Source organism: Centroberyx affinis, unplaced genomic scaffold, assembly GCF_046629955.1.
Source record: "Centroberyx affinis isolate AG114_WGS23_722 - 3 ecotype Tasmania unplaced genomic scaffold, CSIRO-AGI_Caff_v1 ptg001024l_1, whole genome shotgun sequence".
Taxonomy (NCBI): Eukaryota; Metazoa; Chordata; class Actinopteri; order Beryciformes; family Berycidae; genus Centroberyx; species Centroberyx affinis.
In genome coordinates, this window is record NW_027279584.1 from 4,158 (window position 1) to 28,372 (window position 24,215).

The 24,215-nt window shown below is 41.9% G+C and overlaps 1 protein-coding gene across 1 annotated transcript in view; it reads right to left on the reverse strand.

The window, feature by feature from the left end:
• Window positions 1-640: 640 nt before the first annotated feature.
• Window positions 641-24,215, reverse strand: part of gsg1l (gsg1-like) — a 46,241-nt gene continuing 22,666 nt past the window's right edge. Inside the window, exons 3-5 of the mRNA XM_071522726.1 lie at window positions 15,256-15,408; window positions 6,543-6,654; window positions 641-1,034 (exon numbers count right to left, since the gene is read on the reverse strand). Of these exons, the coding sequence (XP_071378827.1) occupies window positions 641-1,034; window positions 6,543-6,654; window positions 15,256-15,408 (659 nt within the window). The remainder of the gene's footprint in view (window positions 1,035-6,542; window positions 6,655-15,255; window positions 15,409-24,215) is intronic.

A 24,215-nucleotide genomic window follows, 5' to 3' on the forward strand; every position in this document is an offset into this window, starting at 1 on the left:
GATAACAACAAATGGAAGTGGAATAAAGCTGTGGATTACTTGCAAAGTAAAAATGATTCCTGTGCCATTAAACAATCTAGTAGATTTCCCGCCAAATCCGACCCGATGTCACACAGTGTAAAATACAGTGGAGGTGTGTATTACGCTGCTAATCTAATCCGTAATGGTGTCTTTTGCCTATAGTATTTATACTGATGTCTCAAAATATGATTGATTAAAATCCTACATGCAGCAGCTTCAACTCTGCTGGAGAACACTGTTCACTTCTCGTTAAATAATCTTCCGTCACAGTTCTGAAGGTCAAATATCTCATTCTCTCATTCAACTCTTATATATAGTTTTTCATACTTTATATATATTTTTTCTTTTACTTCTTCACAGATAGAGAACGTATGAATCGACCCTCATCAATTTTCGCCGAGGCTCGACGTTCCTCCACGACTCTTCTCGTCAGGTCCGTCGATATTCTCCTTCATGGTTGTTCAAACAGAAAATAAGGACTGCTGTGCTTTTGCGTTGTTTGGAGCGACAGAACCTGCGTGGAGCCGCGCCATCGCCCCGCCCACCTCAACCCCCCCGGCCACGCCCCCCCCTTCTCTCACATGCACCTCCCGCTCCCACGTGTGACTCCTCCCTCCTCTCAGCACTGCTCCTCCCCAAGAGAGTCTGTGTTCTCCCCCAGGTCTACGGAGGCCGCCGGAGCTCTCATCTTCCCCCGTCCCGGACCTCCCGGACCGGGACCCGGACCGGGCCCGGGGCCACCGACGATAAGCCCGGCTCCGGGGGGTCCGCCGACTCCCCCGGGCATGCCCCCGCCGCCGTGGCCGGGGTAGACCTCCACGGCGCTGGAGATGGACTGGAGGGAGCGGTCGCGGAAGTAGTGGAAGGCCTCCTGGTCCAGGTAGGTCTGCTCCTCGCGCAGGCCCTGCTCAAACAGCTTGCGCTTGTGCCGGAACTCGATCACCGTCTTGGTGTAGGAGTTGAGTGTGGTGACGGAGGCCGCCATGCAGCAGGTGAAGGAGCCCCAGGCCATGCTGGATCGAGAGAGAGAGAGAGACAGAGAAAGAGAGAGAGAAGCGATGATGAGGGTGAGTCATGGAGGATGGAAGGAAGTGAATCTCTCTCTCTCTCTCTCTCTCTCGGCTTTCCTGTCTTTCATGGCTTTCATCTATCCAATAAAGGCTAAAAAATGCCAAAGTAATAAATAAGTAGGTCATGTTGAGCCTAAGGTTTGACTGATGCTTTATGTTTTTTTTTTTTTTTAAAGCTGGTACTCATACTGCTATTTTTGGATTGAAGCTGCCAATAGCCAATATTCAGTGTCTTTAGATTTGATCATTCTATGCCAAAAAATTCAGAAGAATGACAAGTATTCAGTGTCCCCAGAATTTAATTGGTGGCATGGTGAAAAAGCTTCTGAAACAGCATTTAGACAGTGGGACACTACTACTACTACTATTAATAATAATAAAACAAATCAAAATCAAAAGATAAAAATGTCTCATTAGAGTTAATTCAGGTTAAAGTGGTAATCCGTCAGTTCCTCATTTTTTTTTATTTAGTCTCTTTAGTCTGTGGTGTTTCTGCTCTGCACTTCCCACAGATCACCTGTCAATCACACAGTGTGGGCGGAGCTTGGATTTTCTTTTGCTGCAGTTTGAGTTTCTCTTCTCTCTGTCTGTTCAGCCATGGTGGCTATCGCTGCTCATGCTAACTACCCAGTTCTTCTTCTTCTGTTTATCCCAAACAAACCGGAAATGTAAAACGCATCACTTCCTGTGCAGCAGAGGATCTTTCCCAGGAAAAGCTTTATGAACTGGATATAGTTTGGATCACAGTTTTGTTATAGCAGTCAGTGATAGAGAGGAGCAAAACAGACGATGATGAACAGACAGATGAAAATTATTATAGACAACCAGTGTAGTATTGATCAATTCTACAGTAAATATGCAATCAAACAAACTGCATCATATTCATCATATCAGAGGTGGGCGATACCAACCTGACAATTTTTAATAAAAGCTCAGTATTGGCCCAAAATATCGGTCTAACCCTGAGCCATTTAAATGTAATTTAAATTAAAACAAATAAGGAAGTCTTTTTTACCAAATGTGCATAATTCATCAAATCATTTCCTATCAGGCTCTCTAGAAACTCGTGGATTTGGAAAAACACTGGGCTGTAGTCAAAGGGGGAGGAGTAATTGGCCAGATGGCGAAGAACAAATGAGACAATTTCCTCCGGGACTAATAGCACTCAGAGAAGCATCTGGGGTGATTCAGCCAATATTCAGAGCTCTTTAGCCTCTCTCCTCCAAGAAACCGAGCCCGACTCGCTCCCAGACAGGTCTGCTTAATGTTACTGGGCATATAACTGATGTGCTGCTAATTGAGAAAGTGGCGGGGCTCCGGGGAAATGGGTCTGTTATTAGGTTCTTAATAGGGAAGCTAACAGTCCCTCTGTGCAGAGACGTCCTGTACGCCAAGAAAATACCAAGCAAGCATCGTTTCAGATGCTAAGCACAGAGTATTTGAAAAGTCATGAAGATAAAATACGTTCAAATGCTTGCTTCAAATCCATTATGGAACAAATTCATCATTCATTCTCTCTAAAACAAAGTATCAGAAAGTATCTTATCTATAGTCTAATTTGGTGTTGTGCTGTTTTTTTGTTAACTGAGGACAACAGCTAACTACTATCTTTTAAAAAAAACACCAAAATCTGGTTTTATGTTTGTTATCAATCACTTTGTAATAGTAGGTTTCCCTTTTTTCACATGGTGGATATTTTATTTTTTTGGAATAAAACTCTTCCCTTTGTGTTCTAAATTCAGTTTACTTTATTGTCCCATAAAGTAAACTCAGAGTTTACAATAAAACACATTAAAAACAGAATAAAACATCAATAAAAGTACAAAACATAAAAGCAAAGTAAAACACATAACAAATCACCACAACATATAGTAAAAACATCAGTTGATTAGACCAGACAGAGAGTCAGTAACTCTATTGTTACTGCTACTTGGTCTATTACATTATTTTTATTACATTTCTAGGCCTTTTTTTGGGGGGAAACTATGTTTAGACCAAAATATCATGTCAATATCACCAATTTATCAAAAATCAAATATCAGCCAGTCAGTGTCGTCGTCCTCTGATATGATGGACATGATGCAGTTTGATTGATTACAAATTTATTGTAGAATTGATCACTATTACACTGGCTGTCTATGCGTTGCCTCATGCTGTTTCAGAGGCTTGGCATGGAAATGGACAAGTTCAAAGATATTGATACCGACACTGGCAAAAATATCAGCTATTGGCGGCTTCAGTGCCAAAAATATCACCCTGAAAAAAACTCACACTGGTGGAACCATATGGGAAACTAACTGATTGGCTAATTGATTATGGGCTGCGGTTTAGAGGTTTGGATGTCAGAGGTAGGGAGGAAGGAAGCGCTGCCAGACGGGACAGAACAGACGGCTTCCCTCCTTCATGGAGCCGTCATGGAAAAGAGTGCAGCATGTACCGTGGAAATGTCTGATTCATGACTGATTCTCACACCGCCTAAATGAGTGCAAATTACACCGTGGATTGATCAATTAGAGGCAGCTGCGGAATGACTGTGGCTGTGTGGAATCAATTGGCCATTTACATGCGACAAACCCCAAAATTAAGCATGTTTGGTGACTCTTCAGCCTGTGAAAAGGAAGACTTGGCGCAGCATCGTTTGCACACAGAGACGGGAATATCCGAGAGGCAGAGATTTACCGAAGCAGGAGTTGATGTTTTGGTTGCAGAGGAGTGTTTTATTAGGCGGCCGGTCTTAAAAGTGGGATTAAAGGCTGTCGTAAAAAACACAAAACTTGGCAAGAAATTGTCATCTGTCAGCAGTGTTTCAGCGGGAAAAAAAAGGACTCTTCAGGAGGTTTGTCTCTAAAAATAAAAAATGCATGATTCTACAAAGGAACACATTTCCTATATCCTAACCATGCCATATCAGTTCTCAGGTCAGAAAGACCAAAAAAAGCTGTGGAAAATATATACTTTGAAATGAGCGTACACGTCTTCCGAGCAGATGTGAGATTTAGGACTACGACAAAGATGCACTTGATAAACACCGACGTCTGCAGTGAAATAATATCACACTTTAATATCAGATTTGATCGTATGTTATGTGTTATGTGATCATATGTAATGAGGGCCAAATCCCAACTGGGCGTTTTCTTTCCCTGGCTAAAAAAATATTTCAACTACTATTTTCACTGTCCCTTTTTTTCCACATTTCCCAAGCTGAAATGAAACCAAGGTTATCAGTTTCAAGAGTGCATTATAAAGCGCAGGTGGGAGGAAACATCACACCCCCCCCACCCCCCCATCGGCCTCACAATGCAGCACATTCACACTTTTTTTTTTTAGTTGTTCTGAAGGGGCTCTTTGGCCTTCCACGCCGGTGGAGGTTAATTACTCCTACAGACTTTATTCCGCTTTAACGATCCTGCTCGACTCCCACCCGGTGCTAAATGAGCGGCCTTCGTCTGAATGACTGCCAGAGGAAAGCTCCTGTTAGCAGGCGTGAGGGCAGAGTCCTCATCAACAGGAGGATTTCACGAAACAAAAGGTATTCTAGTGAGTGTCAGGTAGGTTTGTGTGGGGGCGTTTGCAAGTGTGAATTATTAATCGACTCCACACACACACACACACCAACGTGAACGTGCAGAAGCTGGTCTTTTCCCTCCCTCCCCTCCCCTCCCCTCCCCTCCCCTCCCTCGCTCATTCATCCCTCCCCGTTCTTCGCACTCGTTTTCGTCCTTGGCGTTGCCTTCTGCCGACGCGCAAATGAGCTGAGCGAAGGCAGACAACAGCTGCCGCCCGGCTTTACCTTCGAGAAGACAGAAGCGAAGGTCAAGGCCAGTCTTGTCTGGCTAATTATCCCCGAGACAACAGCCACTGTCACTCCCTGTGTACCTGGACGCTGCCTGTTGGCACGCTCCGCCTCGACGGACAGCCATCGACGGACGTCCTAAAGGGGTTTTTTTTTTTTTTTTTTTTTTTTTTGTGTGGTTCGGTGGATGAAAGGACTATGGATCGGTCTCCGTCCGTCTGTTCGCTCAATCGTTTGTTTGTCAGACACCGTTTGCTGAAACGTGGGGGGGTGAAGTCAAACATTTGTCCCCCCCCCCGTGAATGATGGAGTCACCCCTTATGCCTATCAGCGCCAAAATGCATCATCCCTCCAAGTTTTGTCAAAATCACAGCGGTGGTGTCTGAGATCTCACCTGAGACAGACAGATCTTCTCCGCCCCACATTAGTGGTGAATGACATACATTCACACTTTGTGTTTTTACCATCTTTAGGCTGTCCAACACAAAATATTCTGCCATGATGCCACGATGATTGGCAGTTCCGGGTCGTTCATTCATTTAGTGCCTCTGCATCGAGTCTGAGCTTCCGGAAGTTTCCAAAAGGTCGAGGTGTATTCACGCACTGACTGTTGCTGTGAGGTGCTACGATGGAATAAGTCGTTTTTCCCTCCGCGACCGTTTTGAACCTGCAGGTGGGCTTGCTGTTGTCTTTCAACCAGTCGCACAGTGACAGAAGGACGGCTTCAATCAAGATTCTGGCCTTTATTCACAAAACTCAACAGGAAATCTTTTGCTTGGTGATTTGAACTTATTTATAGCGTTATCAGGGGGCTGTGATTGCTGTGATGGAGCCCCATTACTGCTGCCTTATACTCAGCGATAGCCCAAGTGACAGCCAAGGAAAATCAACATTTTAATTAGTTACATATTTAACAGACACTCTGATTATCCAATGGACCATTTGTAAGAAGAGATGAAACAAAATCCTACTGCAGCAATCACAATGTCAGGCAGGAACCCAATCAAATGAGATTGCTTTTAAAATTGCAATCAGGACATTAATGATTGTAAATTCAGTGTGTAAATGTATTAAACACTTTCAATTTTTTCCAAAAACATTGATGACGACCTATGAGTGTTTTTTGTAACATTTTTCATATTTAAACTTAATTTCACAAATAAGATTTATTCCAAAAACGTATACCATCTGATTAGAGCAGGTGGTATTTTTTTTTCCTTTTATGAATTTCTTATGGAGCATGCATGTGATCAAAAACAGGGTGCTGGTGCTGCATGAGCACAAGCGGTGAAACAGACCCAGTAGTTTCCTGTTCAGGAACGCTGCTGTTTTATGAATTCTGATCACAGTCAGAAATGCAGAAGACGGATGAAACTGTACGTTCTGCGCAGGACTTTCATCCTCTGGATTTACTGCTATTCTTGTTTTTGCATCTTTTGTGAGATTATTTAATCAATGTTTATAATGTTTACAATGTCTATAAAACTCTACAAACCCACACTGGAAATCACCCCAAACCCCCACACACACCCTTCAGAACTAGTGTGTGTGTGTCTGACTGTGATTGTATTGTAGACTAGTAGGCATTGTGTTCAATGTGATGTAATGTGTGTGTGTGTGTGTGTGTGTGTGTGTGTGTGTGTGTGTGTTAGACTGACCAGAAGGACCAGCCGTAGTCCCAGCTGTGGGGCCTCCAGTCTTCAGGACCCAGGCTCACCGTGATCTGGAACACCTGAGTGTACATCATATGGGCCACCATACCCAGAAGACCTGTAGACAACACACACACACACACACACACACACACACACACACACACACACACACACTTGCTGTTACACAAATACAAATAATGCATCAAACACAATCCCTATCAAGGATGATTTATGCTTCTGTGTCAAACCTATGCTGGTGCCGTTTTCTCTTTTTCCACCTGATGAACTTGATTGTTTTAAGCAACTGCAGCATTTGGGTCGCCCCAAGACCGCAGAACCGGTAGAAACAACTGCAGTGTTGAGGAAACTTGGGAAATTTTGGGAATGTCTCACATTCACAACACTTACCTCCATCTCTTTTGCAGTTGTCTCTCTCCTTAATAGCCAAACTGTGTGTGAACTTTACAGGATTAAGCTCCAGTGAGGACTGACAACCGTATTTAGCTGCAGTGTGAATGTAGCCAATGAAGATCAGGATGTTTTGGGGCGTAAACACCGTTGGTAACACTTTACAATAAGGGTCACTAAGTTAAGGGTTAGTTAATGCTTGATAAGCATTAACTAACCCTTAATTAACAGTTAACTAATGTGTCTGGTAATCATTTACTAATGGTGTTCATGTTAACTAAGGTATTAATTTATACATTATTTAAGTCATCTTTATAAACTATTAAATAATGTATAAATTAATACCTTAGTTAACATGAACACCATTAGTAAATTACACATTAGTTAAATGTTAATTAAGGGTTAGTTAATGCTTATTAAGTATTAATTAACCCTTATTAAGCATTAACTAACCTTTAACTTAGTGACCCTTATTGTAAAGTGTCACCACACCATTTGCTGTGGGTGTGACTAGCAGAAGTCACAGCAACAACAACAATGGAGGAAAGCAGTAAATAAAGAAAAAAGCTAAATGTCGTCTTTGCTGTCTGCTTCTTCAAAGCCTGTGGTGGTTTTATGGGTGTGGGCAACCTGTGCTGAGGTTTCCCTCCACTGTCCATACAGACACCAGAGTTTAATTTGGGCAAACAGGGTGAATTTACAGCATCTCAGTTAGTGGGGGTGGGATGCTCTTCTTCTTCTGTTGCAACCACACTTTGTGATTTAGGATGACAGGCAAGATCCGTACATAAAAATCTGGCCTAATGCAGCTTTAACCTCAGCACAAGCTAATTTGCCGTGCTAATTAGCATAAACATAAAGATACAAAGTCATTACACAATCCGAGTTCCAGCCAAGCTTATCGTCAATAATAAATCAGAACACATATAATTATCATAATTAGTCATTATACAGTATCAATTGATTTAAGATGCCGTTGTTAGACATACAATCAATTAGAGATAGGGACATAATCACTCATAAACATACAGTAAATCAAATGGCCACAATACAAATAAGTCAATGTGAGGGGAATGGCATTAATGCAGAGGTTGTACATCATATCCACACATTCAACACACGACATGGCTTGTTTTCTTCTGTGTCTGTGCGTGTGTGTGTGTCTGTGCGTGTGTGTGTGCGTGTGTGTGTGTGTGTGAGATTGTGTATATGTGTCACGTGGATGTGAAGGATGGATGAGAGCCATGTCTCTGTTTGCTTGCAATCACTCTCGCTGTGTGTGTCTCTGTATGTGTGTGTGTGTGTGTGTGTGTTTCTGTGTGTGTGTGTGTGTGTGTGTATCTCTGTATGTGAGTGTGTGTGTGCAGCGTCATGCCATAGTAAATAAAGGATGTCTGCTCCAGATTTACAGTTTGCTATAAAGGGACCATCATTTCTCCCCGGCCTTCAAACCATGACAACAGAGATTTCTAGGAAAAGTCTGTGCATGCGTGTGTGTGTGTGTGTGTGTGTGTGTGTGTGTGTGTGTGTGTGTGTGTGTGTGTGTTTGTGGGCTTGCGTGCACGTGTCACATGCCGGTAAGTGTGTGAGATCCTTGTTCTACTGTATGTTTGCGAGTTTACCTACATGTTAACAGCTGCACGCATACAAATTTGTGCCCATTTTCTGTGTGTGTGTGTGTGTGTGTGTGTGTAGGTGTGTGTGTGTGTGTGTGTGTGTGTAGGTGTGTGTGTGTGTGTGTGTGTGTCCAGAGTCAGGAAAAAACATGAATCTCCTGCAGAAAGGGTTTCTGAGGTACTGATTGGGAGGGTTTCCCAGTTATGAGGAGTATAACAAATTACTGAGTCATCGCCCGCTCATACTGGACTCAATTCCCACTAAAAATAGTAAATCTTGAAATAAACAAAGATAGCCCACACTCTGTTTCTTCTTATTTGATTTCTCTTTCTTTTTTGGCACGGATGTCTCAAGATTATCCATATTAGCCGACACACCAAAAATAAATTCTGTGAATCAATGAATTCTGTTTTTTGCCCAAGGACTCCATGTTTGTTCCACTAAAAATGGTATAAAAGTGGATTTACTGTGGATGGAAGCATTCCCACTACGTTGATTTGATCCAGTAAAAGGACGACGAGAACATGGGACATCATCGCTGTTTGGTTTCCTGAGTTTTTTTTTTTAGGAAAGAGAGGGTGCAATCGCTAATGTCGGGGGTGGAACAGAAAAGCAATATAACGAGTCGTGAAACGAATTACTGCTCCCAGGAAGTAGCAGTTAAGAAAATGGCATTATCTTTGAAATAAGCGAAAAGTAATGCATTACTATTTTACGGTTTCTTTTTTTTAAGGTGACTCTTACAACATGATTCCTGGCAAAGTAAACCGTGTGACCACATTTCCCACCAAATCTGACCCGGTGGCACAACGCGTGCACGTTTACATTGACTGAAATATTCGGATATTAACCCGATTAAGACAACACTCTGAATAAGAAACTGCCATGTAAGCAGCATTTTCCGATTACCTTAACCCGAATAAGGTCATAGTCGGAGTAAGCGATAGTCGAATTAAGACATGTGGAGTATTCCGAGTATTCCGATTTTAGTCGGATTATTAAAGTGCGTTGTAGACATGTAAACACCTTAATCGCACTATGACGTCCTATCAGAGTTTTCGCAGCATTTTGCGACACATATGGCAATCCAACTGCTTGATGACGCATCCAAAAAGTAACGGCTCGAAGCACAGTGTTTTTCAAAATTAGCAAGAAAATACTAAGGGTATAAACCACGGTAGCAACATGACAGAAAGGGTTTCAGGTTCAATCATTAATCGGACTCTGCTCTGTAGCATGTAAACGGGAATATGAATGGAATATTCTATAAGCAACTCATGTAAACACCTTCATCAAAATATTGTCTTATTTAGAATAAGGTTAATAGTCGGATTCTTGCAGTCCATGTAAACATAGTCAGTGAGAAATGCAGTGTAGAGGTCTGGTCTGGTCTGTTTACGGTAATTAGAATTCAGCAAATGCATGTGGTAATGCTAAACATGTCACTTTTAAGTCATTTGATTATCAAATTGTACCAGTTAATTTGAAATATTGAAATACCCATGAATGAATTTCCAGGTCGCAATTTCTCTATGCCTTTCCTTTTAGAAAGCAATCCTCCTGTTCACTAATAAAGGCTGGAGTCACCCACACTGATATTGATTTTCACCACGTAGATTAACATTTCTCTGGTGAAGGATATTCACCCCTCCACCCACCCACCCACGCACACACACACACACACACACACACACACACACACACACACACACACACCCTCCCATGTCATTGGGGAACGTGACTCAGCAGGTGACACTGGGTTTCTCTCAAACTCTACACTGATAGAACAAGGTGCTGACAAAAAATACAACTCTTCAAAACAGCAAAAAGGCTAAAAGGCAACTATTAGCCAGTAACATACTGTAGTGTGTGTGTGTGTGTGTGTAATGTAAAATTGTGTGTCAGAATATCATAGTTGTTGTCATGGGAAATTTAATTTAATAAGGGTTCATTTTAAAGTGTGTCTTTAATATGAATCAAAGGCTGTAGGAGGAGGCACTCAAACAGTGTGTGTGTGTGTGTGTGTGTGTCTGTGTGTGTGTCTGCTTGGCTACCAGCCTGTCTTTGTGTGTAAACATCTGTGTGTGTGTGTGTGTGTGTGTGTGTGTACAATGTGCTTGTGTGTGTCTGTGGGTGTGTGTGTGTGTGTGTGTGTGCGTGTGTGTGTGTGTGGGTGTGTGTGTGTGTGTGTGTGTGTGAAGTGAACAGTGGGCTGGGCCAGCAGACATCTCCAATCATCCCTGACTGGGAGAGCAACAGCTGGCATCCACTCATATTGTGTGTGTGTGTGTGTGTGTGTGTGTGTGTCTGTGTGTCTGTCTGTCTGCGTGTGTGTGTGTGTGTGTCTGTGTGTGTGTGTGTGTGTGTGTGTGTGTGTATTATTATACTTGTGAGGACCTTCCACTGACTAAAGTCGTTCCCTAACCCAGTGGTTCTCAGCCTTTTTCCAGTCAAACCCTCCTTTGAAACCCCCATCCATTTATTGTAGTTTGTTTGTGTGTTCAATTCAATGCACTGCGACATGGTTAAATTATTTCACTATTGTTACTAAAATACCACATGGTAACGTTAAAGTCACCAACCGATAAAGTCTGTATGGCAGTGAAGACGAGTTACTGTCTGCAAATCCCCGTTACTGACTGTGGAATGTTAAATTTCACTTTTGTTTTCACACCTGGAGACTCTGTGGATTGAGTTCAGTCTGCTGGTCTGCTGCCAACTTTTGATTTTGTGCCTCTGTATGGGAAACACTGCATCTCACAGTCAAAAACGCCCTCTAGAGGCCATCTGACGAAGTGCATCATCTCACTAAGTGTCACCTGACTGACTGACTGACTGTGGCGTGGGAAAAAGCAGAAGAAAGGATGCAACGTACATTCAAACTGACTCATCTGTTTTAACTTGTGCATGTTTCACCTGCTGTTATTTATGTCGACAGTGACAACTGAGGAACTGGAATTGGAATTTGAAAAAAACCTACAGGAAACAGAACTGGAATTGAATTGGAATTTCAGTGAAATTCTGTGAAATTCCATGTTTTTTTTTTGTTGTTTTTTTACCACAGCAGATTGCATATTGTGTTATATATTATCAATACTGAATATCATAAAATGTTAAAGGAACCTTTCAGCTGGTATTTGCTGCAGAACATGTAATCATAATCCGTACATTATGATTGAATGTATTTTATTTGTTCAGCTGTCTTTTATTTATTTGATTCATAATGTTTTGATTTATAATGTTAAGCGAGTCGAGACAAACTCTCTTACAAGTGGAATTTCATGGAATTTCATGGAATTTAATTCTGTTTCCTGTCATTCCAATTCAATCCCAGTTCTGTTTCCTTACAGCTGGGTGACATTCACATTCACACTCCCCGACCCGACCCGGTCGTAATCCTCATTCTAATCCTAACCCCAAACCAAAGTCCTAACCCTAAACGAGCTGCTGGAAAAATAATGTCCTCACTTTGAAGGTTTTTCATCGTCTTTGTACAAGTTTCTAGGAGTATGCAAACACACAAACACACACTCACACACACACTCACACACACACACACACACACACACACGCGCTCCCCTTCTCCCAGCAGTCCACGCCTATGTTTTGTAAATGGCAGACGGAGCTGGTAGCCATTACTCACTGCTGTGTGTGAGGGAGCAGACCTACAGCAGGTAGCTTCAGGCAAAACAACAGGAACAACAGAGAGAGAGAGATGGAGGGATGGAGGGGAAAAGAAAGAGTAAAGAAAGAGAGAGGTGGAGAAGGTTGGAGCAAAGCAAGGGTATACAAAGATTGGGCTAGGAAAGGAAGGAACAAATTAATGAAGGAAGGGATGGAGGGAGGGGAGGGACGGCTGAAAGCATGGAGGAAGGAATTAAGGAACAACGGGCAAAGGAATGAACGAAGGAAGAAATTAGGAAGGAACATAGGGAAGGAAAGGGAGGCTGGATGGAAGAAAGGAAGTTAAGAGTAAAGGAAGGAGGGAAGAGATGGCTGGATGGAAAAAGAGAGAAAGAAGGAAGCTAGGAAAAGAAGGGTGGAAGGAAGGGAGGATTTTAAGAAAGGAGGGAAGCGATGGCGGGATAGAAGGAGTGAAAAGGAAGGAGGGAATGAACGAAGGAAGTGAGGGATGAATGGAGGGAGGGGGGGAAATGGAAAGAAGGAAGGAGGGAAGGAGGGGCTGAAAGTAAGGAGGGAGAAAAAAGAAAGGAAGGAGGGAGAAGGAAGGAAGGAAGTAGTGAGGGCTAAATTAAAGGAGGAAGAAAGAGTGATGGAAGGAAGGAAAGAAGGAACAAATGAAGGAAGGAAAGAAAGAACTAATGACTGAACGCAGGAAGGAGGGAAGAAACAGAAATGGAAACATATTTTAATAATTACTGAGGTAGTGATGTTTGGAGCCATATGTTGTTTGTAAAATAACAACCTGACCGATACTAATCCATTCTTAAAAGGTGCCACATGTATCATTTTAACATCAATAAATCATTCCGGCATTCATTTGGAGACATTAGTATAATTACTGTAAACAAATAAAACCATAACAAGATTAACAGCCTCCACTCTGCATCCTCCATTGTTTCTCCACCTGGTGGATCTGGAGGGAAATCTGTGGGATTCTTGATTCTGGTTCTGTTCTTCCAGAGCAAACGGAGCTAAAGCTTTCAGAGTTTCTGGCAGCAGATGGTGGAAGGAGGGAAAGGAAGACGGAGAAATCAACTCCAACATGTTTTATCCTCTTCAGGGAGGGGGGGGGGGGGGGGGGGGAGCAACAGGGCTTATGGGAAATGTAGTCTTAATGTGGAGAAACACTAGAACACTATCAACTATCAACACCACTGCTGTGAGATCGAGGCGACCAATCGACTCCAACATGCTCTCATTGGTTTACAGTAATCATAGCAACGTATCGCAATTAATTTGACAGTGATATACAGTATTTAAAATGCTGCACATAGCACCTTTAAAATCATCTGTATGAACATGTAACAGGTATTATTATCTTCATCATTATTTAATTTCTGTTATTTCTTTTATTTAAATTTTACCTATTTTATCTCTTTCTTTCTTTCTTCATGTCATTTTAAATAGCTGTGGTGTATGGCCCTGGGCAAGTGGGCTTAGGAGGGTTTTTATGTGTTTTTTCTGTTTTATGTGCCGCACATCGGATTTGCCTCGTGTCTGAAATGTGCTATATAAATAAAGTTTCCCTTGCCTTGCCTGAAAGACTCATTCCATTTTTCTACGGGTGTATTTTCTGATGTCGTTGCGATCTGATGTTCAGGAAAACTGTTTATTCGCTTTTCATTTTTTGCGACATTTAAAAAAAAAAAAAGTGCTAAAAAAGAAGTGAGTTGGCAGTTGGGATGGAGCGGCAGCCAGAGCGTCCCGAGGCTGCCAGCAGCGCCCGGCGTGGAGCAGCCAGAGCCAGCGCCTTGTGTAAGAGGTTTACAGCTGCTGGGAGGAAAAAAAAAAATCCCTGGAACCAAACACAGCGCCGGCTTCCAGGAGATAACCTCTGACCTCAGATGGCCTCTGACAAATCTGTGTGTGTGTGTGTGTGTGTGTGTGTGTGTGTGTGTGTTTTTCTCTCTCCCTGTCTTCCTGTTCCCTCATAACTCTCCTACTGTTTAAGTGTGAAAGTAAGTAGGTTGGTGCTCTTACTCTGCATGCATACGAGTGTGTGTGTGTGTGTGTGTGTGTGTGTGTGTGTGTGTGTGTGTGTGTTACACATGTGCAAGAGCATTTGAGTGTGCCTGATGTGTGTGTTATGCATCTTAAAGAAAGTCAAAATCAAAAGACAGAGAGGTGCTGGATCAAAGAAAACAACAAGTGAAATACAACAGAAGATCCGCACACAAAAATCCACAGCTGGATGAAAAATATGAAAGAATATGTATGAATGTATATTCCCCCAAAAGCTCTATTTTTAATGGTTAATATTATATTATGCTGATTTATTTTTCCTCACAAACACCAGTTACATAAACACAGAAACACTGATAGTGGACAGCGGAGGGTCTGAATACACAGCAACACACACACACACACACACACACACACACACACACACACACACTGATACATAGGAAGGGATGGGATTCATTTTCTGAAATGTTGGTTAATTGATGATTAATTTCTTTTTCCATGCTTTGGGGGAATTTGTCATGCCAATAAACCACACTGAATTGAATTTAAATTAAACTGAATACTCCCATATGAATAATTTAATAAACAAGTAACGTTTCAAGCAAAGCGCTCTTCCTCTAAATTACACTACCAGTCAACAGTTTGGACACACAGTTTTCTTTATTTTATCTATTTTCCAAGACATCCAAACTATGAAATAACACAAATGGAATTATGCAGTTACCAAAAAAGTGTTAAAAAAAAATCCAAACTATCTTATATTTTAGATTCTTTGAAGTAGCTGCCCTTTGCCTTGATGGAAAGGCAAATGCTTTGGAAAGAAATTCATACATAGGATCAACTTCACTATTTATATTTGTCTAAGAAACACATTTCAAGTATTTAAGCAGAAGCCTTTAGATCAAAATGGCTTGAAGAGAATGAAAAACAGAGAACATTCAATCAGGTGGGTCCAGACTTTTAACGGGTAGTGTACAACAAGTGTTTTCTGCGCCTGTGTGTGTGTGGTCTGCTGTGTGTCGCCTGCTCTGCCTCCACCCACCTGACAGCACGGTGAAGACGGCGGCGAAGGCGTTGAGTTTGAGTCCGTCGATGACGTTGCTGGAGTGGAAGAGCTCCAGACACATCAGGCTGAAGCCGACCACCAGCAGCAGGATGTACAGCACCTCCGACACCACCGACAGCCACAGCACGCCTGGAAACACACACACACACACACACAACTCAGATAATCACACATATATACAACACACACACACGCATCAAAGCAATACATGCAGTTGAGGAATCATTGGCTTTCAGTGGAGAGTTTTAGTGTCCCATGATGGTCTAAATGCTGTTTCAAAGGCATTTTCACCCTGAGAGGAATACAATTTGAGGGGAAATGTAGGATACTTTCAATTTTTGGGGCATGAAAATGGTCAGTGATATTGAATATCAGCAGAAAATATCGGCTATCAGCAGCTTCAGTCTGAAAAATATCAGTATCAGCCTTCAAACCCATGTCGGTCAAACCCTACAGACAGTGAGGAAAACCATGAGGAACTTGGGACAGCGGCACTCCGAAAGTCCAGAAAACAGCAAAAAAAAAAACCCCCAAAAAAAGCTGAGACCAAGTGTTGCTGTTTTCTGGACTTTCAAGCTGAATCCAAATGTCCAGACTTCACTGCACTTGCAAATCCAAATCCACAATTCATCCAGTCCACAAGGGGCCTCAAGCGGACTTTCTGCAGACTTCCAGAGAGTCCGCTTGGGGTGCAGACTTCACCAGACTTCACTGATTTAATTACCCACAATTCATTGCAATACGGACGTGACGTTGTAGTTTTTCCAATTGCCGAACAAAAAAACAAAAAGAACTTATTATGAATGTGTAAAACAATGACTTTATTTAAACGTTACTTGAATCATGTAGACCAGAAGTAATATTCAACCACATCATGACACAGAAATATGTAGAAGTATAGGCTATAGAGGTAATCAAAATGCATTTTATTATTGTAGTATTGTACTTTATTAAGTGATGGTAGCCTATAAAAGCTGTGCAGTGTAATGCCAAATATCCAGGCTATGAAAAATGAACGAAAAACCACAAAAGAAGGTCAATGTAAGAAATACCCAATTTATTTAGCCATAGTCCGGTCCATATTAACAAACATTTCTGTATTTGAATGTGTGTAGCCTAGGCCTATATGTTGTATAGAAATGTATGAGTATCATTTTGTTCACTCACAAAACAAGCCTAGAACAATTACATACGCTAAGTGCTGCAGTGATCACCGTGTGCATGACTGTAGTTGTCGCTAGACTGTTGCTTCGAACGTTTCCACGGCAACGAGTGAAACAGACTTGAGGCCTGTCTATCAGCCTTGCAGTCTCACGCCCTCGCAGACTTGACGTGATGAACACATTGAACACGTCACGGTACGTACGACCGAAGTCCGCGAGGGCTCAGTCCACAAGTCCGGAGGGTGGACATTTGGATTCAGCGTCAGAGGGCCGCTATCCAATGTTTCTCATGGTTTTTCTCATGTGTTTTCCTCATGGTTTTCCTCATGTGTTTTCCTCATGGTTTCCCTCATGTGTTTTCCTCATGGTTTTCCTCATGTGTTTCCCTCATGTGTTTTCCTCATGGTTTCCCTCATGTGTTTTCCTCATGGTTTTCCTCATGTGTTTTCCTCATGGTTTCCCTCATGGTTTTCCTCATGGTTTTCCTCATGTGTTTTCCTCATGTGTTTTCCTCATGGTTTCCCTCATGTGTTTTCCTCATGGTTTCCCTCATGTGTTTTCCTCATGGTTTTCCTCATGTGTTTTCCTCATGGTTTCCCTCATGTGTTTTCCTCATGTGTTTTCCTCATGGTTTCCCTCATGTGTTTTCCTCATGGTTTTTCTCATGTGTTTTCCTCATGGTTTCCCTCATGTGTTTTCCTCATGGTTTTCCTCATGTGTTTTCCTCATGGTTTCCCGCATGTGTTTTCCTCATGGTTTCCCTCATGGTTTCCCTCATGTGTTTTCCTCATGGTTTCCCTCATGTGTTTTCCTCATGGTTTTCCTCATGTGTTTTCCTCATGTGTTTTCCTCATGGTTTCCCTCATGTGTTTCCCTCATGGTTTCCCTCATGTGTTTTTCTCATGGTTTTCCTCATGGTTTTCCTCATGGTTTTCCTCATGTGTTTTCCTCATGGTGTTTTCCTCATGGTTTTCCTCATGGTTTCCCACATGTGTTTTCCTCATGGTTTTTCTCATGTGTTTTCCTCATGTGTTTTCCTCATGTGTTTTCCTCATGGTTTCCCTCATGTGTTTTTCTCATGGTTTCCCTCATGTGTTTTCCTCATGGTTTTCCTCATGTGTTTTCCTCATGGTTTCCCGCATGTGTTTTCCTCATGGTTTCCCGCATGTGTTTTCCTCATGGTTTTTCTCATGTGTTTTCCTCATGTGTTTTCCTCATGTGTTTTCCTCATGGTTTCCCTCATGTGTTTTTCTCATGGTTTCCCTCATGTGTTTTCCTCATGGTTTTCCTCATGTGTTTTCCTCATGGTTTCCCGCATGTGTTTTTCTCATGGTTTCCCTCATGTGTTTTTCTCATGGTTTTCCTCATGTGTTTTCCTCATGGTTTTCCTCATGTGTTTTCCTCATGGTTTCCCTCATGTGTTTTCCCCATGGTTTTCCTCATGTGTTTTCCTCATGGTTTTCCTCATGTTTTAGTGATAGCCGAGCACCTAAAGGACCACCAGAGGAAGCACACCGGCTCTTCATGTCCTACAGACAGTGTGACACATGCTGAGCAGGATCCACGCTCACAGCGCTGTCCTGGCCTGCAGAGACGGCAGTGAACCACTTAGACTCTGTCAGCCGACAGAGGCAGAGTGTATTTATGTGTATTTCATTTCTGAGCTAGAGAGAGAGAGAGAGAGATGGAAAGTGAAAGAGAGGCGGCTCAGATGACCAACCGAACGTTTATTCTAAGCTCCGTTACATTTTAAAAGCTCGTAAAACCTCAGTGGGAGACTGGAAATCGTAATGTTGTTACAATAACACCACTAACCACTCTGGAGGGAAACACAGTGATTTGTCAAAGGTCCAACAGACACGCACCTCGCTGCTGCTCACAAGGATCATTAAGTTTAGTAGAGCAGCATGTGGACTTGACCTTTTTACTCACACTGCAATAAAACTTATTCTTTCAAACAGGATGTGTCAATTTCAGTGTCGTCCATCGCTGATATGATGGATATAATGCAGTTTGATTGATTACATATTTACTGTAGAATTGATCAATACCTGAATTGATTCCACACGGGTATGAATGACTATGTTTTATTATTATTATCATTAGTAGTAGTAGGAGTAGTGTTAGTAGTAGTAGTAGTTGTAGTACTTAATAGTAGTAATAGTTGTATTAGTAATAGTAGTAGTAGTAATAGTTGTTCTAGTAGTAGTAGTTGTAGTAGTAGTAGTATAGCAGTAGTAGTAGTAGTAGTAGTAGTAGTAGTAGTCGTAGCAGTAGTAGTTGTAGTAATTGTAGTAGTAGTAGTTGTAGAAGAAGTTGCAGTAGTAGTAATAGCAGTAGTAGTAGTAGTCGTAGCAATAGTAGTTGTAGTAGTAGTAGTAGAAGTCGTAGTAGTAGAAGTTGCAGTAGTAGTAGTAATAGTAGTAGTAGTAGTAGTAGTAGTAGAAGTCGTAGTAGTAGTAGTAGTAGTAGTTGTAGTAGAAGTCATAGTAGTAGCAGTAATAGCAGTAGTAGTAATAATAGTAGTAGTAGTAGTAGTAGCAGTAGTTGCATCCTGGGTTTCAAAGGAGACTTCTAGTGTCCCATGGTCTAAATGCTGTTTCCACCCTGATAAGAATAAACATTCTGTGAGAAACACTGAATATACAGTATGTCATTTTGGGGATTTTTTTAGCATGAAAATGGTCAAATTTAACAATATTGAATATTTGCACAAAATATCGGTTATCAGCAGCTTCAATTCAAAAACGTCGGTATCGGAAGTGGCCTTGAAGAACCCACACCTGTCAGTCAAACTGCAGTATCAGTGTGTGTATCTTTTTGAGTGTGCAGTTTAATTCCCCAGCAGGTTCCTGACACACGGTTTAGTCACAGTGAAGCCTCCGCCTGGATTCTTTAACTCCAAAACCAACAGCGCCGCAGATGAAGCTGAGGCATGTGGACAAATCACAAACAACAGGATACAAGAACCATCAGGTACACCTTACTGAGGGTTTATCTTCCTGTTATCTTGTGTTTTTATTTGTTCAGAGACAGGGAAGACATAGAACAGCCATTACATAGTCACACTGCTTGGGTCTGTGACGCTGTCTACTAGACACCTGAGTGACCGGGCCTTCTCACAACGCTCTGATCTTATGAATGGGTTTTTGTATTGTTGTTTACATTTTGAATAAAGGGCCCATTCAGAACTGAACCAACCCTTTTGACAAAACAAGTTATATTCTTCTATATAGCAGAGATTTAATGCAAATCTAGTCTGCACGAGCTGTATGGAGAACATTTACGGATATTTTTTCCCTTTTTGAATTCCCATTTACTGCAATTATTTGTAAGAAAGCTTCTCCGGTAGTGAGCCTGGAGAACTGCTGGTAAGTTGTTTGAGGAAAAACACTCATCTGAGTTTGTACTGGCATGAGGATGAGTAAATAATGATGTGAGTTTTGGGTGAACTATTCCTTTAATGGCATAAACTTATACATGATGGTAAGTATTATCAAATTACTGTAAGTTATATGAAGATCAGGTCTTTTAAAGCTGCACTAGGCAAGAGATGTAAAAATCTGTCTGTTTTGAATAATAAAGTGTGGTTGCAACAGAGAAGAGCGCCCCACTCACTAATTGAGACGCACACTGTAGATTCATCCTATTTACCCAAATTAAATTCTGGTGTCGCTATGGCAACTGGTGGGAAATCTTCTCCACACAGGAAGCGACCAATCCAAACTTAAGAGTGAAATCCAAAACTGTCTCCTAAACAGCAGCAGAGAAAGCTGGACTCTAGTTTACTGACATCACCACACGGGATTTCTGGGTAGTGAAGTCCTCAAAATTCAAACAGTTGCCTCCTGCTGCCATTTGGGGCCAACGAGCGATGTCACCTAGTGCGGCTTCAAGCAAAATAAATAAATTTGTGTTTTTCTGAAAATATTATTGATTTTTGTTTATATTCGTGGTTACAATGCCTTATGATGATCGCCGACTGGAGGTCAGAGTTCACCCTCCACTGCTCCACATGTGGCCACTGTAGAAGTCCCGCTGCTTTACTCTCTTTTTACTCTCTTTTCAGCTGTTGGAAGTTATAAGGAATGGTCTGATCACTAGTTTATGGAGACACATTGGAATTTTGAGTTAATGTACATGTTTTATTCTCTAGCAATCTGCAGCTGTACTGTAGGATAGATGGAAAATTAAAATAAGATGAAACTTAAATGATTCCTGTGGGAAAATTGGGTCACTGCAGCAGCAAAATAGAAATAATACGATACAGGACCTAAAAATAGCATATTAATAAGAATTTAACAAATGGGGGTTATAAACATAACCGCCCAGCAAACATTTCACTGCTGAATAGATGTTGATGTCCTGCACCAAAGTTGAAATCCTGTGTAAACGAAGCACCGGAATGAAAGTTGAAACGATGTCTGAAATCGGGACCGAAATGTAGATGAAACATGAAAAAAGTGGACGACAGCATCATGACAGAGTGGAAAACAGCACTAGAACTTTCTGAGACAAAGAAAAAAGAACGCTACAAAAATAATATGAAATGTATGCAGTTTGAAATGAGTGAGGCATTAAGTAACAAATAAAACACCATGGATGACTGGAGACTTACACAGCACATTAACAAAACTGTGTTTAAAGGAAACAGGTTCCCAAATGAAAGCGTCTGTTTGGTCCAGGTGGCGTCATTCAGACAGCAGATAAAGCGGCGCTGGGATTGGGACCAGAAGAGAGAAGACATCAAACCGAATACTGCAATGACTTGTGGGATATGGCACCCCTTATACGTTCTCTCTCTCTCTCTCTCTCTGTCTCTTTCCCTTTAAACTCTATGTCTCTCTCACTCACACATGCGCTCACATACTGTAAAGAAATTCACAGAAAACGCCGAGACAAAGTGTTGTTGAAAGAGCGGCTGGACTCTGCAGGTCGGGCTGTGGAGGCTTGTCAGACATCTGAAGGTTTTTCCACACGGCGCTCAGGGAAAACACCATGGGGGATCGCTGCAATACCATGAGCTGAACCCTATGATGTATAGTGTGCAGGGCTCGACTTATATGGGGCCTCGAAGGCCGATACTGGTACTTTTGGATTGAAGCTGCTGATAGCTGATAATTTATGCCGACGTCAATACCTTTAAATTTGACCATTTGTATGCCAGTTGCAAAAATCTGCAAGTATTCAGTGTTTCCACCTAGAATTTTCTTCTTGTCAGGGTGGAAAAGCCTCTGAAACAGCATTTAGACCATCATGGGACACTAAAACTCTCCATTGAAAGCCAGACTAATGCAATTATTTTAGGTGGGTCAGCAGCTCTTTAAAGATCCCATATTCTCTCTTCCCAGTGTTTTATTTTGTGTCTTGAGGTCCATTCAAAGCTGTGTGTGTGGTGTCATGTACCAAAAACACTCTCAATCCATTTTTACACATTCATTTTCCAGCATCTCTCTGAGCCTTACCAAGAACAGGCTGTTTCTGTCGCTGTGTCTTTAAGGCTCATTAATATTAACGACCCCTCTGTTCTGATTGGCTAACCGTTTTGATTGGCTAACCGTTTCAATTACTCTTTATTACTCTCCGGTAATAAACAATGACAACCGCTCAACCGCTTTGAAAAAAACACTTTGTTAGTATATTATTTCTTACAAAAATGATAATGAGCGAACCTTTGTGACGCCACAAAGTTACGGAAGTCCAAACAGCTCGTTTAGAGGCTCGCTTTTCTAATATGGATTGTGTGGATTTAGTTGGCGACTGTGTGTTTTGATACTTTCACCATGTTTAGATAGACCATCCAACTCCTTTATAATCACAGAGGCAAGGGGAATCCTGTTTTACACCAAATGGGACCTTTAAGGCAGAGTGAGGCGAGTGTATGGGTTAGCAGCTCACTTTCTGTATTGAACGTTGTTTCAGACCGATAGCCCAAAGCCCAAAGTGCTGTTGGCAACTTAACAGGTGTCACAGGTGAGGTGACGGGTACAAGGGTGAATGAAATGCACCAGTCCTGAACTGATTCACTACTGTTGGACAGCCACAAAATATCAAATTAGCTAAAAGAATCAGTCTTCCTACCACTAGTACTGAGTGAGAGACACATGTGAGTTCATGTTTTACAGCGAAACAAACATTGCAATGTCAGCCACAAACCAAAAGCCAGTAGCCAGTAGCCAGTAGCCAGTAGCCAGTAGGCGTGTCCTGCCATGGCATTTTAAGAGTTGTGCTCCCAAAATGACTTACGCACTGAAAATTATTCATTTTGTTGGTTTTATTTGACATTCCCTACACTTGACTGCAGGTATTTCCTTGTTGGTGACGTCAGAATTCATGGAAGTCTGAGAAATCGGGGTCCATCACCACCGAGTTCCCAAGTAGTATTTACCAGCTGAAAACTGAGGTGAACCGTATTTTCGAGTATGTATTTCGTATCTACCATCTTTCCCATGGGATGTGAATGCAGCATGAGCACAGACACCACCGATGTAAAGGGAGATGCAGACAGACAGTACACAGAGGAAGCAGTAGCAAATTTGAAACAGGCAGACTGAATATAATTCGCCAAATCAAGTCCAAGTGAAAGACAAAATCAGAAAAGGAACCTATGCTGGGTTTTCACTGTTAGAAAGTATGTGGTGTGAAACAACAAAGCGGGGGGGGGGAGCAGAAGTGTGAGACGGGGGTGGAGGAAAAAAGACAAAAAGGAAAAAAACATAAGAGAACAGAGGAGCGAGAGGAAGTGGATGAGGATGAGAAACCTTTGGAGGCATCAGTGATGAAAGCAGCGCTAACCACATCATGACGTCAAGGTGCAATATTAATGTGACGGCTGTTCATAGAGCCTGTCTGAAGAGAGAGAGAGAGAGAGAGAGAGAGAGAGAGAGAGAGAGAGAGAGAGAGAGAGAGAGAGAGAGAGAGAGAGAGAGAGAGAGAGAGACAGCCACTGAAACCACAAGTCAATCTGAAGTGTTCAGATGAGCAGAGTTTTCTCATTATCTGGTTTTCTCATTACTAAATGGAAGCTGGAGTGTAAACACATATCTAAAGACAGTAGAGGTTGGCGATGTTTGACATTCACGTTCCAAAGATCTGAGCCATGCAGCTGCACTTCACGAGTTTAGTTTCAAAATGAGATATCTGCCATTTTAATGCTGCAATGTGCAACTTTTTCCCATTAAAATATCAATAATTATTCTACATTATCAGTCTGGGTCTGTCTGTGGTCCTGTGTGTTCACTCCTGAATCCCCTCATTTACCTGAAATTGGCTTCTTAATGATGTTGGGATGTTTTGGGGCGTATACCATTTTCTTTGGGCGTGTCTTATGGGCGTGGCCAGCGGTGAGCTGGCTGTGGCTATCAAGGTGAGGCTAGTGGCCACAATGGAGGAAAGCAGGAGGAAAAGAAACAGTGAAGCTAAACATTCAGAAATAAGATGAACGTCAGCGTTAGCCTGTGGAGGCTTTATGCTGCAGGTTTCCTCAACCTCAGGAGAGATGACATCATCAAGATGACTGACAGGTGTCGGGGTGGGAACTCGACCAGCTGATGGGGAGGAGGGCGGGACTAACAATACACTTCCTGCCTCAAGGTGAAAAGTTGTAGTTTGCAGCTTGTATATTGTAGCTTTAAAGTGGTAATTCTCAAACTCCTCCACTCTAATTTAATTTATTTCATAAAATGATGCATAACAAATTTCAGAGAAATCTGACAATAAAGTTCTATTCTATCATATCGTATCGTATAGTATTTTACTTTTGTTATACTTGCA